General features: G+C 43.9%; 1 protein-coding gene across 1 annotated transcript in view; it reads left to right on the forward strand.

The window, feature by feature from the left end:
• Positions 1-16,991, forward strand: part of RPS6KA3 (ribosomal protein S6 kinase A3) — a 143,757-nt gene that overhangs the window by 97,665 nt on the left and 29,101 nt on the right. The window contains exons 3-6 of the mRNA XM_040423665.1: positions 5,350-5,466; positions 8,311-8,392; positions 12,840-12,920; positions 15,552-15,631. Of these exons, the coding sequence (XP_040279599.1) occupies positions 5,350-5,466; positions 8,311-8,392; positions 12,840-12,920; positions 15,552-15,631 (360 nt within the window). The remainder of the gene's footprint in view (positions 1-5,349; positions 5,467-8,310; positions 8,393-12,839; positions 12,921-15,551; positions 15,632-16,991) is intronic.

Consider the following 16,991-nt stretch of genomic DNA (forward strand, 5'->3'; position numbering starts at 1 on the left):
AGAATAACTCCCTGGATCAACGACCCCTCTCTAGTAGCTATAGCCTGTAATATTATTACACTCCAGAAACACATCCAGGCCCCTCTTGAATTCCTTTATTGTACTCACCATCACCACCTCCTCAGGCAGAGAGTTCCATAGTCTCACTGCTCTTACCGTAAAGAACCCTTTTCTATGTTTGTGTACAAACCTTCTTTCCTCCAGACGCAGAGGATGTCCCCTCGTCACAGTCACAGTCCTGGGGATAAATAGATGATGGGATAGATCTCTGTACTGCCCCCTGATATATTTATACATAGTAATTAGATCTCCCCTCAGTCGTCTTTTTTCTAACGTGAATAACCCTAATTTTGATAATCTTTCAGGGTACTGTAGTTGCCCCATTCCAGTTATTACTTTAGTTGCCCTCCTCTGGACCCTCTCCAGCTCTGCTATGTCTGCCTTGTTTACAGGAGCCCAGAACTGTACACAGTACTCCATGTGTGGTCTGACCAGTGATTTGTAAAGTAGTAGGAATATGTTCTCATCACGGGCATCTATGCCCCTTTTGATGCAACCCATTATCTTATTGGCCTTGGCAGCCGCTGCCTGACACTGTTTTTTGCAGCTTAGTTTGCTGTTTATTAAAATTCCTAGATCCTTTTCCATGTCAGTGTTACCGAGTGTTTTACCATTTAGTATGTACGGGTGACTTGCATTATTCCTTCCCATGTGCATAACTTTACATTTCTCAGTGTTAAACCTCATCTGCCACTTATCTGCCCAAGCCTCCAATCTATCCAGATCCCTCTGTAGTAGTATACTGTCCTCTTCAGTGTTAATTACTTTACACAGTTTAGTGTCATCTGCGAAAATTGATATTTTACTATGCAAGCCTTCTACAAGATCATTAATAAATATATTGAAGAGAATAGGGCCCAATACTGACCCCTGAGGTACTCCACTAGTGACAGTGACCCAATCTGAGTGTGTACCGTTAATAACCACCCTCTGTTTTCTATCACTCAGCCAGTTACTTACCCACTTACAGACGTTTTCTCCGAGTCCGAGCATTCTCATTTTATATACTAACCTTTTATGAGGTACAGTGTCAAATGCTTTGGAGAAGTCCAGATACACGACATCCATTGATTCGCCGCTGTCAAGTCTAGTACTTACCTCCTCATAGAAACTGATTAAATTAGTTTGACATGACCGATCCCTCACGAAGCCATGCTGATATGGCGTTATTTGCTTATTTCCCATAAGATGCTCTAACATAGCATCTCTCAGAAAACCTTCAAACAGTTTACCCACAACAGATGTTAAACTTACCGGCCTATAGTTTCCAGGCTCTGTTTTTGGACCCTTTTTGAATATTGGCACCACATTTGCCATGCGCCAATCCTGTGGGACATTCCCTGTCAGTACAGAGTCCGCAAATATCAGAAATAAGGGTCTGGCTATGACATTACTTAATTCCCTTAGGATACGGGGGTGTATGCCATCCGGTCCTGGCGATTTGTCTATTTTGATCTTTTTAAGTCGCTGTTGTACTTCTTCCTGGGTCAGACAGGACACTTTTAATGGGGAATTTATTTCAGCATTCAGCATTTCATCTGACAGTTTATTTTCCTCAGTGAATACATTGGAGAAAAAAATATTTAACAGCTTTGCTTTCTCCTCGTCGCTCTCTGCGACTCCCCCCTCATTACTCTTTAAAGGGCCGACACCTTCAGATTTATACTTTTTAACATTTATATAATTGAAGAACATTTTAGGGTTAGTTTTACTCTGTTTGGCAATTAATCTCTCGGTCTCTAGTTTGGCCGCTTTTATTTGTTTTTTACATGTTCTGTTTTTTTCCTTATAGTTTTTCAGTGCTTCCGTGCTACCCTCCTGTCTTTCTCCTCCAAACACGACGAGTTGAGTTTTTACCAAAAAGTTCTACTTTGGTTTCATCTAGGGATCGACCGATTATCGGTTTTACCGATATTATCAGCCGATATTCAGGATTTTGACAGTTATCGGCATCTATTTTGCCGATATATACCGATAACGTATGGGGAACACGGATCGCGCTGCTCTCAGCGCTCTCCGTGTTCCCTCAGCAGCACATGGGAGAATGAAGCAGTGTCTCCTCCCCCTGTGCCGCTGCTGCCGCTGCAGCCAGTGAGAGGAAGGAGGACAAGAGGAGGGGAGGGGCTGTGGCCGCTGCGCCACCAATGAAGATAAGTCTCTCAATCATTCATATACAGGAGGCGGGAGCTGGCTGCAGAATCACATAGCCGGCTCCCGACCTCTATGAGCGGTAGCTGCGATCTGCGGTAGTTAACCCCTTAGGTGCCGCGGATCACAGCTACCACTCATAGAGGTCGGGAGCCGGATATGTGATTCTGCAGCCAGCTCCCGCCTCCTGTATATGAATTAATGAGAGATTTCTCTTCATTGGTGGCACAGTGCGCCCCCCACCCCCATCCCAGTATTAAAAACATTGGTTGGCGCAGTGCTGAAGCATTACTGGCACTGGGTGACTAAAAACCTGAATTTATTCTGGAGTGCTGCCTTCATGCTTGTTGTCGTTTGATGAGGACTTGGATTCTGTCTCCCTGGAGGCGGGCACCCATTTTTCTTTTCCATTTTTTGTGATATTTATCACTTTACTGTGTTTGTATTTATTTACTGAAACAGATTCAAAAAAGATTGCTGATAGGTCGTCTTTCAAAGGGTTCTCCCACCAAAACCAGCATCTGGATCTGAATAATTTTGTGACTGCAAATTTAGTCTTTAATAAAATGTATCTGTATAGCGTCACCTGCTGTCTGTTCTCTTCCTCATCTCTCTGTCCACCTAGCCGAGGTGGACTCCATGCTTAGTTCCGGAAATGCCCCTTGAGCTGTCAGCTTGAAGTCATTGGAGAAATGAATGGGGAGATCTCTGGATCCATGTGAGGTACAGGGCTGGTTCTAGCTTTGTTAGAAAGAGATTGCCACGTACTGTATGGTGTCTGATTTCATTTATTTACATTCATCTTTGGAATATGGCTTTCTGCTGTTGGTCAGGGGGGAAGGGAGTGTGTCCCCAGTACGTCTTAGAAAATACCCAGCTTAGTCAGTGGATCAATAATTTCAATTACCTTGGGATCCACTAAGTGCAGGGTGTATAGAAGGCCCTGTAATGAGCATGCAGAATGAGAAGATTGCCGACACTGCTTGGTGTCTCAGGCCATCAGCCCGCAGCTGCTCCCCCGCAAGGATATCATGACGTTTCCGGTCCTGGTTTCTGTCATGTACATTGTTATCACAAGGACATCATGTGGATGGAGGTCACCATCTTCATCAATGTCTACCTGCATACACATCACTGCCACTATTACAGCCGGTTAGTGTGAGCATTCTCAATGTTAGTCTTCCCAGGTGACAGGCGGTGTAATTTGCCATTGAAAGTGAGACCAGTTTTGTGAAATCATTCTGACACTCTTATGCGCGTAAGTGGCGGTGCAGTAATTGGAATGACGCCGCTTGCGCCGCTACCACTCGCTCCCAGAGAAGCATTGCATTTCCTAGAGCCACTGTGCGTATTTTTCAGCAGGAAATGCTTTAGTAATAGAAAGTGACCACATACTAAATTCTTTTGTGCTTCATGAAAGAAAAGCCTCCATACTGCCAATGAAACCACCTGGAATACAGCGTTCATTTCCAGACCTGCAATGGCGGAATAGCTGCCATGTGCCCTTGTACTGGTATCGGATTAGTTACCGGGGCCTCAGTCAGTATTACAAAGCTTAAAGGGCTGGTCAAGGCATACTTTCCTGGCCAGTCTGACAATGCCCGTGGAGATACACATCTGCATGCTGCTATTATGCACGGGTCCAAATTCTAAGGCCTCATTTATATATCTGTGTCCGTTTGTGTCACCCGTGAAGATGCTCGTGAAGAATTTGCGCTTGGTTTCTGTTTCCATTTTTGTACTCCGTGTGTCGTCCATATTCCACGGACACTGCTCGGCTGAAAATTATTTTCCTGAGCATCTTCTACCAATGAACACTGATGCCATCATGGACCATAGTAATCTCAGTGATTTTTCCAGTGGCCTACAGTTAGTGGAAAACCACTGGTGTATGAACAAACACATTCAAATCAAAGGTTATGTGTGCTGTCTGTGGAAAATGTGAAATGTGAACGAGGCTTATTTAATGGGACCCATTCACCATACCAGCTGGACGTCAAAAAAGTTGCCTTAAAGGGGTATTCCTATCTGAGACAATGGGGGCATATTGCTAGGACCACCTCTGGGACCCGCACCTACACTGAGAACGGAGTGGGGAAGGTGATGGCCGGAGACCACCACCAAGTGCTCTCCCCATAGTAGTGCTCGGCTATTTTCGGCGGACCCATGGAAATTAATGAAGGGCGGCTGTGCATGCGCAGTGTGACTTTCGGGGCTCCTACCCCTGAGACCTGCACCTATCAGGCAATGGGGGGCATATCCTAGCAATATGCCCCCATTGTCTGAGATGGAAAAAACCCTTTAAGCCTCATTCACATGTCTGTATTCCACGGACGTGTGCTGTACGTGGTCTCTACATTAATTTTAATGTGTGTATTCACTGATCAGTTTTTTACCACGGTCCGTGGGTCCATGTTTTTAGCACGGATGCATGCTCTATTTTGTCTGTGTTCACGGATCCATCACGCCCGTCTATTGGGCTGTGAATACCACAGATGCCATCCGTGTTTTATAGATCAACAGGAAGAGATGATTTGAAAATTATTTTTCTGCTTTGCAGTGTCAGTGAAGCATGGATGACACACGGACAGCAAAGCGGACCACACACTGATCCTTCACGGATGCATCACTGACCACCATTTCACGGATTTAAGCAATCACACGGATGTGTGAATGAGGCTTTAGCAATTTGACGGCCCAGTGTGCAGTTGATGTAGGGCTCCATTCACACGTCTGTATAATGGGTCTGCATCCGTTCCGCAAATTGCGGAACGGGTGCGGACCCATTCATTCTCTATGGGGACGGAATGGATGCGGAGAGCACACCATGTGCTCTCCGCATCCTCATTTCCGGTGCTCGCCCCCGATCGTCCTGTCCGCGGCTCCGGAAAAAATTGCAGACAAGAATAGGCAGTTCTATGGGGGTGCCGGCCGGGTGTATTGCGGATCCGCAATGCACTACGGAGGTCTGAATGGACCCTTAGAATATGACTTGACAGATTATTGCACAACTGTATTCATGTTTTTTGATGATTTGGATGAATGCTAGTATTTCAAGATCGTTCGCACAGTACACAGACTAGATATGCTATGTTTGTTTGTTTTTTGCTGAATCTGCGTTCTTCTGATTTTTATCCTTAGGATGAAGGAAGTATAAATGAAATTGCAATTACTCACCATGTTAAGGAAGGACATGAGAAAGCTGACCCCTCTCAGTTTGAGCTGCTCAAGGTACTTGGACAAGGCTCTTTCGGAAAGGTAAGTGTGACATTGCTATACGTCTGCTTTAAAACGAAATGTTACTATTAGGCAGTGTATATAGGAGGTACCTTGTGTGGAATATTTTCTGCATAAAATCTGTACTACAAGCTGATGGACTAGTGAGAAGAAAGTAGAGATGGGTTCCTACGGGTTTTCTTACCCCAGACAACTAGTATTAGCCATCCGTAGTTTATAAATGAGATGTAGATTATGAACTCGGGATCACTCGAGCCATGTGCAGCTTCCTGGCACGTTTGCCCTTGACATAAGCAGGAATGTAGAGACCAATTCAGGACCTCTGAAGATACACATGTGATGCTTTATGGGCGCTGCCATGTGATTGTTACTGAGCATTTTTCTGCACTGGGCACACTGGTATGGGTGATTTCTGTACATGTTATTCCTGTGCAGAGAATACTATATCTGAAGGTGGCACCTCTGTGCGGATTCAAGGTGCGGCCCTTGTTTAGGAGAGTAAACTAGAACCACACCTAGTTAAAACCATTCATCGAGAGATCGTTCGGCCGACAGCTACTGGATGTGTATGGCTTTACATATGACAAATAAGCATTGACCTGTTTTTGTGTCCTTCTGCGGGGAAGTATATAAACTGTAAGGGCTTATTCACCACAAGTTCATCATTTGTGTCCGTGTTCTCCACATGTGTACTCAGACGTCCGTGTTTTTCGCAGACCCATGGGTCTGCAGGAGGACGACACGTGCACTACAGGTTTGCAGAGTGAATTCACATTTCTGTTCATTGGGTCTGTAGAAGCCACGGACAGTCCATGGATGCTATCCGTGTGTGATCCATTGTTCAGCCATGCATAATTTACAGTTCAGATAAACAGCCTATTAATTCTGGCTTCAAAAGCTGCATCATAAAGGCTGAACGCGAGGCAGCACTTTTTGAAGCCAAAATTAGATATGGATCAAAACAGGAGAGAGAGCATTAAAGGGAACCTGTCGCTGGAATTTTGGGTATAGAGCTGAGGACATGGGTTGCTAGATGGCCACTAGCACATCCGCAATACCCAGTCCCCATAGCTCTGTGTGCTTTTATTGTGTTAAAAAAAACGATTTGACACATATGCAAATTAACCTGAGATGAGTCAGGGACAGGACTCATCTCAGGTGATTTGCATATGTATCAAATCGGTTTTTTGACACAATAAAAGCACACAGAGCTATGGGGACTGGGTATTGCGGATGTGCTAGCGGCCATCTAGCAACCCATGTCCTCAGCTCTATACCCAAAATCCAGGTGACAGGTTCCCTTTAAGGGCCGATAATACGTCCCCACGTTTTGCAATCCACTCATTTTCACTTCAAAAACTGCATCAAAAACCTGAACGTGTGGCAGCACCCGTACCCATCATCCGCTGAAATCCATACTGTATCTCTTCTCTGCTGTGACTGCTAGTGGGGGCCCCAAGCGGAACCACCTCTGTTACATCCTTTTGTCCTAATAGGTCATATACCGTAGTTAGGGTTTGTGGGAACAACTTAAAGTATATCTGTCATTTAAAAAAAAAAATAATCTACGAGGAAAACCGATCAGAAACAAAAGGGAACCGCACTAGGCGGAGCGCTTCTTTCCCTTCTTTTTGAGTGATGTTGGGGGGGGGGGGGGCTCAGCACCCATACCCCCTGATCAAAACTTCTGACATGTAACGTTAACATGAAATGTTTGTTTATTTATTTTTTTTTATTTTTTTTTTAGATGATAGATCCACTTTAAGGCCTCTTTCACACTTGCGTTGTTGGGATCCGGCATGCACTTCCGTTGCCGGAGGTGCCTGCCGGATCCGTAACAACGCAAGTGTACTGAAAGCATTTGAAGACGGATCCGTCTTCCAAATGCTTTCAGTGTTACTATGGCACCCAGGACGCTATTAAAGTCCTGGTTGCCATAGTAGGAGCGGGGAGCGGGGGAGCGGTATACTTACAGTCCGTGCGGCTCCCCGGGCGCTCCAGAATGACGTCAGAGCGCCCCATGCGCATGGATGACGTGATCCATGTGATCACGTGATCCATGCGCTTGGGGCGCCCTGACGTCACTCTGGAGCGCCCGGGGAGCCGCACGGACGGTAAGTATGCTGCTCCCCCACTCCCCACTACACTTACCATGGCTGTCAGGACTTTAGCGTCCCGGTAGCCATGGTAACTATTCAGAAAAAGCTAAACGTCGGGTCCGGCAATGCGCCGAAACGACGTTTAGCTTAAGGCCGGATCCGGATCAATGCCTTTCAATGGGCATTGATCCCGGATCCGGCCTTGCGGCAAGTCTTCAGGATTTTTGGCCGGAGCAAAAAGCGCAGCATGCTGCGGTATTTTCTCCGGCCAAAAAACGTTCCGTACCGGAACTGAAGACATCCTGATGCATCCTGAACGGATTACTCTCCATTCAGAATGCATTAGGATAATCCTGATCAGTATTCTTCCGGCATAGAGTCCCGACGACGGAACTCTATGCCGGAAGACAATAACGCAAGTGTGAAAGAGCCCTTAAGTGAGTAGTTCAGGGCGTCATCTGTTGGCGGTATATTTCCTGCAGGCACGCACAGAACAAATTGACCTTTGCCTCTGTAAGAAATGAAATGAGCTTTGGTTATGCAACTCAAGGAAATATATTAAAGTGAATTTGTGACCTATCAGGTTTGGCTCCTTGTACGTGCCTCCAGAAGAAGCATGACTGAAATGGACCATTTGCCTGCAAAAAAAAAGAGTGTAGGCTTCAGCAAATAAAATAAGCCTAAGGACCGCTGTAATATTAGAAGCTAAATCCATGCACTTTTCTGTTGACTTTTAATAACCAGAGTATCATATCTTTTAATCCAGGTATTTCTTGTGCGAAAAATCTCAGAAGCCGATGCTGGGCAACTATATGCAATGAAAGTATTAAAAAAAGCCACACTTAAAGGTAAATGAAAGGAAATCTCATGTTTCAGTCCCAAAGTTTGACGGATGTGTTTCTGTGGACTCCTGCAATTATGGTTTCATTTAGCCAAAATGCTTAGAACCACTCTGTAATCACATTACCACGGATTATTATATATGAAACGGTTGGAGCAATTGGACCCGAAGCCTAAACCCAGGTGTTTACTTTACCTAACGGGTATCCTCCTAATCTGCCATACAGTATGTGATGCGGTTATGTAGTATATATGGCATGCACATAAATACGTTCATACACACAATGAATGAGCCAGAGATCTACTTATATTGGGAGGAGGATTGTATATATTCCTCCCAATACTAGAGAATATTTGCTGACCTCCATCTATTTTCAATGTTACATAGCTTCTTAGATTGTTCTTTTCTCTTCTTGGTGTACAACTAACCTTACCACTTGGTAGAGGGGCCTTCATCATCTCCATAATGTTTCCCTCTGGATTCGCCAAGCCTTCTCAAACTTCTTCCACCGGGTTGTCTGTCTCTTGGACACAGTATAACATTAAAATCGGCACAAAAGCAGTTACGTTGCTTAACCAATGTGACAAAGTCAGTATATGATTTCTACCAGAACTGCTACGTCAGCTGAACCACATCAACATCTAGAGGGGACACCTCACAGTTTGAGAAGCCGTAATATAGAGCGAACTGTTAACTATGTGAACAGAATCCAGAATGGTCTCCAGTCATGCTGGAAAATATAACGTGTAGTAATTTGGTTGCTGTATGGGGTGTTTTTATGTGATATGTCTCTGGGTGGATCCTCACATGTCTGTCGTCATCTCCAGGATGGTCTCCAAATATCTAATTCTCTAATATGATTCATGGGCAAAATATTCTAAACAGTATTGCATTTAAAGGAAAGCAGCCATCACAACTGAGTGTAAATCAAGTATTTTATCAAGAAGCAGATAAACCACACTGCAAACTCATCACGTCGGTGCAGAACGCTCTTTGTCTTTATACTGTATATGTGCAAGCTTACAATAAATGACAGTTCACAAAGTATTGTTAGTCACCCATGGGGAAGTATCAAAGTCCAGTGGTAAATTTAGCTTAGTCTGTGTCATGGAGTGGAAGTCCACGTAGAGACGCTGCAGGAGTGGAGCGCTTGAGTAACCTGCTGTGTGACGTTTTGAGGGAAGTCTCTAAAATATTGCACAGGCGTGTGAACACTTTTTTTCAAGGACCGATGGCCTGGGACAAATGTTTGGACCATTGCCGTGTGTAGGCATGCTCCCGATCAGCCAGCAAAACATCCTTATCTGTCTTTATTTGGGCTTTTTTTGTCAGATATCACAGTTGCGGACTCTGCAAAATACAATAGAAAATCAGTGCATTGTTCTCTTGGGCTGCAGCCATGTCTTCTATCCCTCTCCCTCTGATGCTAGTGTACGTGAACCAGGAAGTATAGGAGGAGGAGCTGGGTTTAGTCTGGTTAAATTTTGTCTACACGGCGAGAGTGGCTATTTTGTTGGAAGGAATCTCCTAGTTAGTAATAGTACAAAATAGATATGGTAACAGTCTACCTGCTGTAGTACATACATAGCACCAGTCATAGTACATACAGCTGAATAGCTGAGTTAACCAGTTTAGCAGTGATTCATTTCTCCCTTCACATCTGTACAGATTTGCCTTTCAGAAGCTTTGGAGAGCTGGGGAGAATGTGAGGTATGCTGGAGATCAACCTACATATATAGGAGCAATGAGGGACTTGTCTGACTGCAAGTAATCTCAGAAAGAGGCGAGGGCAGATTTTTTCAGGGTTTAGTGGTCCTTTAAAGAAGCACTTCCACAAAAATGTTTATTCTCTGTCATGTTAGATGGGAATATGATGTAATCAGTGGTGAAGGTAATTTTCATACTAATGACTGTATTTGTGAGTTATAACCTCACTTGTGCGCCTCAGCTGTGTCATGTGACCAGCACTCTGATCTCCAACTGACACAGGACAGGAAGTCTGTTACTTCTTTAGTCATTTCTATGAGACTGACATTGAGGCTCCCATAGAAATACATAGAGAAACTGACTTTCTGTCCACACATAAGATGCTGTGTTATTTGGAGAGGCAGAGTGCTGGTTACATGACTGCTGAGGATCAGAAGGGAGGTGATAACTCACAAATACAGACACTGGTAAGAAGATTTTGCATGATGTACCTTTCTAACAAGTCAGAGAATAAACATTTTAATGGGAGTTCTTTAAGTTAGAAAAAGCAGAGATCTAAATGTATAAAATACTTGTTATACTGAATCAATCTGCTCAGCTCCTCATCTTCTGTAACATGCCACCTGCAGTTTGCACTGCAATTTGTGGTGACAAGTCCTCTTTAATGAGCACCGATACTGTATGGTTGATCGGCACTCGTTAGCGGACAGAAAATCTGACCATTTTAAAAGGGCCTCGCTTGCTCGTTGCAGAAGAGCGTTTTTCTGAAACGATTATGTGCCGAGCATTGTCTGGAAGCTGACTCTTGTGCTGTACTGATGTTACGTGTGCACAATTTCCGATTTATCAGCCCTTGAAGCAATACTGGAAGTTTCACCCATGAATGCTAATGAATTGTCAATAAAGGAAGTGTGCTATGTGGCCTGGCCAACTGTAATGGACTGAGTGTAGATACAGAGGTCAGAAATTGCAGCATAGTAAAGATGGTTCAGAGAAAAAGCTAAAAATTAGTTTCTTCTTGCATGGTAAGGAATATTTGTGATTGGTTGACTTGGCCAAACATGTAAATTAGAGATTGTAATCCTGTATTCATACCAGTGTTGTAGTTTGCATTTATGATCTGCTATATTAGCGCAGAAGGAGCTGACCAGATTAATTTATAGTCTTGTGGGAAAAGATTCAATTAAAGGTTTTGTTCACCCCTTGTGGACGTTTGCTACAGACCACCCAGCATGGCCAGACTCACATTGATAATCATACTTACCTGATCCCCACAGTGACGCTGCGAATGGGTAACCTGTCACTGCTGCAGCCAGTCTTTGGCTGCAGCCGTGACGTGACCAGCATGAAACAGGATGTTGACACGGGCAGAGCCAGAACCCAGCAGCGAGGAATCGGGTAAGTATGACTACCAGCCTGGTTCCAGGCACGCTCTTCCGTCTGTAGAAAATGTCCCCAGGGGTGAACAACCACTTTAAACTTGTCATTTATTGATTTGGAACCTTTCACCCAGTGATTGACAGCTAACACTATGTGATGGTCAATCACTGATGAGCCCGCCCACATGACACCCAAGCTCAGAATGAGTAGAGATTTCAATGAATAAAATACAAGGTATATTAAATCTTCTCCCAAAAAAACTCTATCAGTCTGCTCAGCCCCTCCTGCCCTCAGGTTGCACTACATTTTCATGGTGACAGGTTCCCTTTAGGACATCAAGTTCTCTATTGAGGTCTGTGAACTTATTTATCGTCAACTAACAGTCAGATTTGCTGTTTGAATCTGGGTAGTATAGACCTATTTGGGGTCATTTATCAAACTGGTGTAAATTACAACTCGCTTAGTTGCCCGTAGCAACCAGATTCCACCTTTCATTTTTGACAGCTCCTTTGGAAAATGAAAGGTGGAATCCGATTGGTTGCTATGGACAACTAAGCCAGGTGTACTTTACACCAGTTGGATAAATGACCCCAATAGTGTTTTGTCCATCCCAAGAGGAATCTCAAACTTTTTTTTATTGTATTATTCACAGTAAGGCTACTTTCACACTGGCGTTTCTGGGTCCGCTTGTGAGATCCATTTCAGGGCTCTCACAAGCGGCCCCAAACGGATCAGTTTAGTAGCAATGCATTCTGAATGGATGCGGATCCGCTCAGAATGCATCAGTTTGCCTCCGTTCAGCCTCCATTCCGCTCTGGAGGTGGAAACCAAAATGCTGCTTGCAGCGGAGCTAAACGGATCCGTCCTGACTTACAATGTAAGTCAATGGGGACGGATCTGCCTCCCATTGACTTTCAGTGTAAGTCAAAACTGATCCGTTTGCGTTATCATGAACAAAATGCAAATGTTCATGGTAATGCAAACGGATCCGTTCTGAACAGATACAAGCGTTTGCATTGTCGGTGCGGATCCGTCTGTGCAGATACAAGACGGATCCGCACCTAACGCAGGTGTGAAAGTAGCCTAAGAATTTTTTTTTTTTTTTTTTTTTAAATAAACTTGCCCCCCCTCCTCCCACCACATAAACAACATTTGGGGATCTGTTTCGGGGAAGGGGGGGGGGGGGAGAAGGTTTGTCATTGAATTGGCATTTGACCAACCAGAGCACAAAGCGCGCCCTCTGAGAAGACAGAAGATGATCTATACTAGACGACATGCAATGGGTGAAGAGGATTTCTGGGTGGAATAGTGGAGATAGCTTTCAAACTTTAAAGTGATCTTTTTTTCTTTTTTTTTTAAATCTGCAGTTCGAGATCGTGTCAGAACAAAAATGGAGCGTGATATTTTAGTGGAAGTTAATCATCCGTTTATTGTCAAATTGCACTATGGTGAGTAATAGATTTCTGACGGCTGATAGAATGGCGCCAGCTGGTAGAATGTCACATCTTACTCTCACGTAATTCCTCTGCTGCTTGTTAACGCTTACACTCTATGCAAATGTTAAAATGACTATTAGCCCACAGGAACATGTTCATTCTGGCTGCGATTTACTTTTTTCTGTTTTTATTAAAGCAAACATAATTTTACTAAACTTTGTATGCCTCGCGCCTTGTCATGGCTTTGAACTCTTCTTGGATTTTACACGTTTGCCACTTCAGTGCTGAGTGAACGCTGTGCCGAAAGTAGAAACCGATGCAGCGTCTATTTCCCTTCAGATCTTTATAACTACGGTCTTATGCAGATGGTACTTTGCATAAAATATAATTTACATGTTTATTTTATTGCTTGTTTGCAAACTGAAAGCCACGCACCACATTAAACCAAAAAGATGTGCTTGGTATATGAAAATATGAGACATTTTGCCATTTGTGTAGTTTACATAAAGAGGACCTGTCACCTCTCCTGACATGTCTGGTTTAGTAACTACTTGCATTCCCCATGTAATAACTATTCTGGGGCATCTATTCTTCTTTTATTTTTTTATTAAGAATATCAAAACTTTACAAAGTTATTCATGAGAAAAAAAAGACAATACAATATCACATAATACAACAAAAGAAAAATAGTCCCAGTGGGAAACAGAAAATCTGGCAAAAAGGAAAAGAAGGAAGATCATCCGTTATCTTATACGTTATATTGTATCTTGGGCTTATTCTCCAGGCAAATCTTCCATTTAAACAACCTACAATGAGCTCACCAGATTACTAACCATCAGAGTCCATTGGCATATATAGACCAAACAACCCTCACAAAAACCCATATAAAATATATCTCTCTATATTAATACATATGTCAATTACAAAGTCTGTCAATTCTTAATATGCGCAAAAAGGGAGAGCAGTAAGATGTAAACTCGATACACAGAAACCGCAGGGGGCAGTGCTCTGTTGATCTATATATAATAGAGTATGTGCAAAAATACTGGAGTATCTCTATCTGTGTATTGCGTTTAAATCTTCCATTTATTCTGTAAATCTTTTACGGGAAATATAATATTTTTTATCCATATCTATCTCTAGCTGATAATAACTATTAACCCTCCATATTAAAGGGGTCATCCAAGTTCTCAAACAGCCCCCCCATGTGCCGGGCCCCTCACAGGTAATATACTTACCCCGTTCCCTGTGCCGCTCCTGGTCCCCGCACCTCTGCTGCTTCTCCCTGTACATGGATGAAAACATCCGGGAAGTGGCATCGCGGGTGACGCTAGTGAGGCTCATCCCTGCCTGCCATTGGCTACTCAACCCCCCAACTCCGGATGTTTTAATCCATGTACAGGAAGAAGCGGCAGTGGCGGTGTGGGCACCAGGAGCGACGCCGGGTAAGTATATTACCTGTGAGGGGGCTGTTGGAGAACCCCTTTAACTCCTAGTGATGACATTTGGTCGCTCTTTTTATTTACTACAATTTTTTTTTTCTTAAATATATCAAAACATTACAAAGTTATTCACGAGCATCTATTCTTATGACGTTATGTTGTGCCATTCCCCTATTAGTCCTTCTAGAAGTTATGAATGAATTGCTAGCAGTTTGCAGTCAAGGTCCAGCTGGGTGTTACCAGTTGGGAGTGTGTGACTGCACAATCTGACACTATCTAGTCTGTGCTGCCAGTGTCACACTATGCAGGGACACCCCCACAACTGGTAACACCCAGATGGACCTTCACTGCAGACAATTCATTTACTGTATAGACTTCTATCAGGAAAAATGGAGGAATGGCACAACATAGAGCCATAAGAATAGATGCTCCAGAATCGTTCTTTCATGGGGGATGCAGCTAATTGCTAAAACAGACATGTCAGGAGAGTTGGTAGGTCCTATTTAGAGAGGTCCGGTCAGCTCTTCTGACATGTTCATTTCAGTAAATGCTTAACCATTCTGGTCATCCTTTGCATTCCAAGAGGGACCCGACAGGGACCGGGCCTCTAATAAACCTTTACAAGTAGCCATTTTGCATGGCAGGGGGATATGCCACAAAAAGTTTCACCCATTCACAGGATAGGTGATAAATATTAGACGATGGGGGTTCACTCACTGAAACCCCCAGCGATCCCAAGAACAGGGTGTCCCTGAACAGAGCTGTAGTGAATGTGTCGGCCCACCACTCCATTCACTTCTATGTCCCATATACATATACACCACCACTGCCTTCAGAGGGGGTGCTCGGGGACCCCTCATGCTTGTGTTTGCTGGGTGTCCCAGCAGTCGGACCCCCGCAATATGACATTTAGTAGATGGATTCTGACTGTTTCCATTAGGGGCCTCCATTGTAGATTCCATCACATTTGTTTTTAACCAAACAGACCCCTGTTTTTGGTCAGTGGGGCCCCTCGCACACCATAGCAGCTTAAATTCTGTTTTTCTGCTTCTTTGACAACAGAAAAATGGATTTGACAATGCAGATGTGAACTCTTCTTCCCGTGAAGATAATATTAGTGATATAGTTCTGAAATGATTGTGTGCAATTACAGAAAGCATTTTGCAGCCCCTAAAGTGTTAATTCTGATCTGTCATTTCAGCTTTCCAAACTGAAGGCAAGCTATACCTAATTCTGGATTTTCTCAGGGGTGGGGATTTGTTTACACGCTTATCCAAAGAGGTAATATTGGAGTGTTTGCATCCCTTTGAGTGTTTTTTTTTTTCTTTTCTTTTCTTTGTATGCCTTATACACAATGGGAAAACTGGTGTAAATGGAATTCTTGCTTTAAAAAAAAAAAAAAAAAAAAAAAAACTATAAATAATTTTGTACAAAAATTTCATGGTTGTTAATATTTCCCTCGTAGCAACCACTGCAGAATAAATATACTGTAGCTATCCAAACTGCATGGTGTTCCTTACCAGGGACTCACTAGGACAGGATGCACATAATGGAGGAGTTTCATAAACCAGTGGGCAACTAACAGTCAAACAGAATTGAGGAGCAGCTCGGATGCCAGAATGCTCACCTCTCCATCTGCTTGGGATCTCCAGCATCTCTCTGCTTCTTCCCGGTGGGCTTGCCGCCAGAGTAGTTGTCACCCTGTCCACTCCACGCTGGAATTGCGGACTCTCTCTTCCTGCCTGTAGTTCCTAGTCTGCCCCAGCATATGGCTAGCCTTCCCAGGGTGTGTTGTGCACCTTTCCCTGTGAGGAGGGTGCCTGAGCAATAAGGCTCCTTAGCTTTTTACACACTTAAAAAAAAAAGTGTTTCATAAGGTCCATTTAGATGTTCTGACTGAGCAGCCAATTATCGGGAAGGAATGTGGTGGTAACAGATGTGTTTACATGCCGCAATTGCCTCCACAGTATGAGGATGACCAATGACTACTGCAGTCACTCATCTTCATGCAGAATCCTTTCTGGGCAGCAGATCACTGTTCACAGCTCAATCTGCTGCCCTTTAACAATGATTTTATGTGCTGCATAAATGATTTCACCCAATGAACTAGCATTTTGCTCGTTCATCGGGTGATTGGCGGCACCTTTACATGGGCTTATCGTGGGCAATTCTTCATACAATGTTCGTTCCCGATAATCGGCCCAACAGTAGTCTGGTATAGATGCTCCTTTACGGTCTTATCTTCTTTGCCTAACTAATGTATTGTTCCTGTTCTGCCTGCCGTGACCTCTGCCTGTTTATTATAATGACCCTGTACTGCTTGCCTCGACGGATGGAACAAATGCATGCCCTGACCTCGGCTTGGTTCATTGACTATTATTCTGCCTGTCCATTTATTGCCATGCACCAATGTCCATTTAGATCAGCTGTCACTGACTCCAAGAGGTAGCAGCCTGGTGGTTTCCCTGCAGTGGAGACCAGATGCCTGTATAGGGGTGAAAGGGTGAAGACCAGGGGGACCACATAGATAATACCCTTGGCAGTAGCCCTAAGCCAAATAATGGTCATAGTCACATTACTGATCCTCCACTGCTCCCATTACGATGCATTCTGATCCCCCGGGGTAAAAAGCCAGTGATTT

Source organism: Bufo bufo, chromosome 3 (assembly GCF_905171765.1).
Source record: "Bufo bufo chromosome 3, aBufBuf1.1, whole genome shotgun sequence".
Classification (NCBI taxonomy): Eukaryota; Metazoa; Chordata; class Amphibia; order Anura; family Bufonidae; genus Bufo; species Bufo bufo.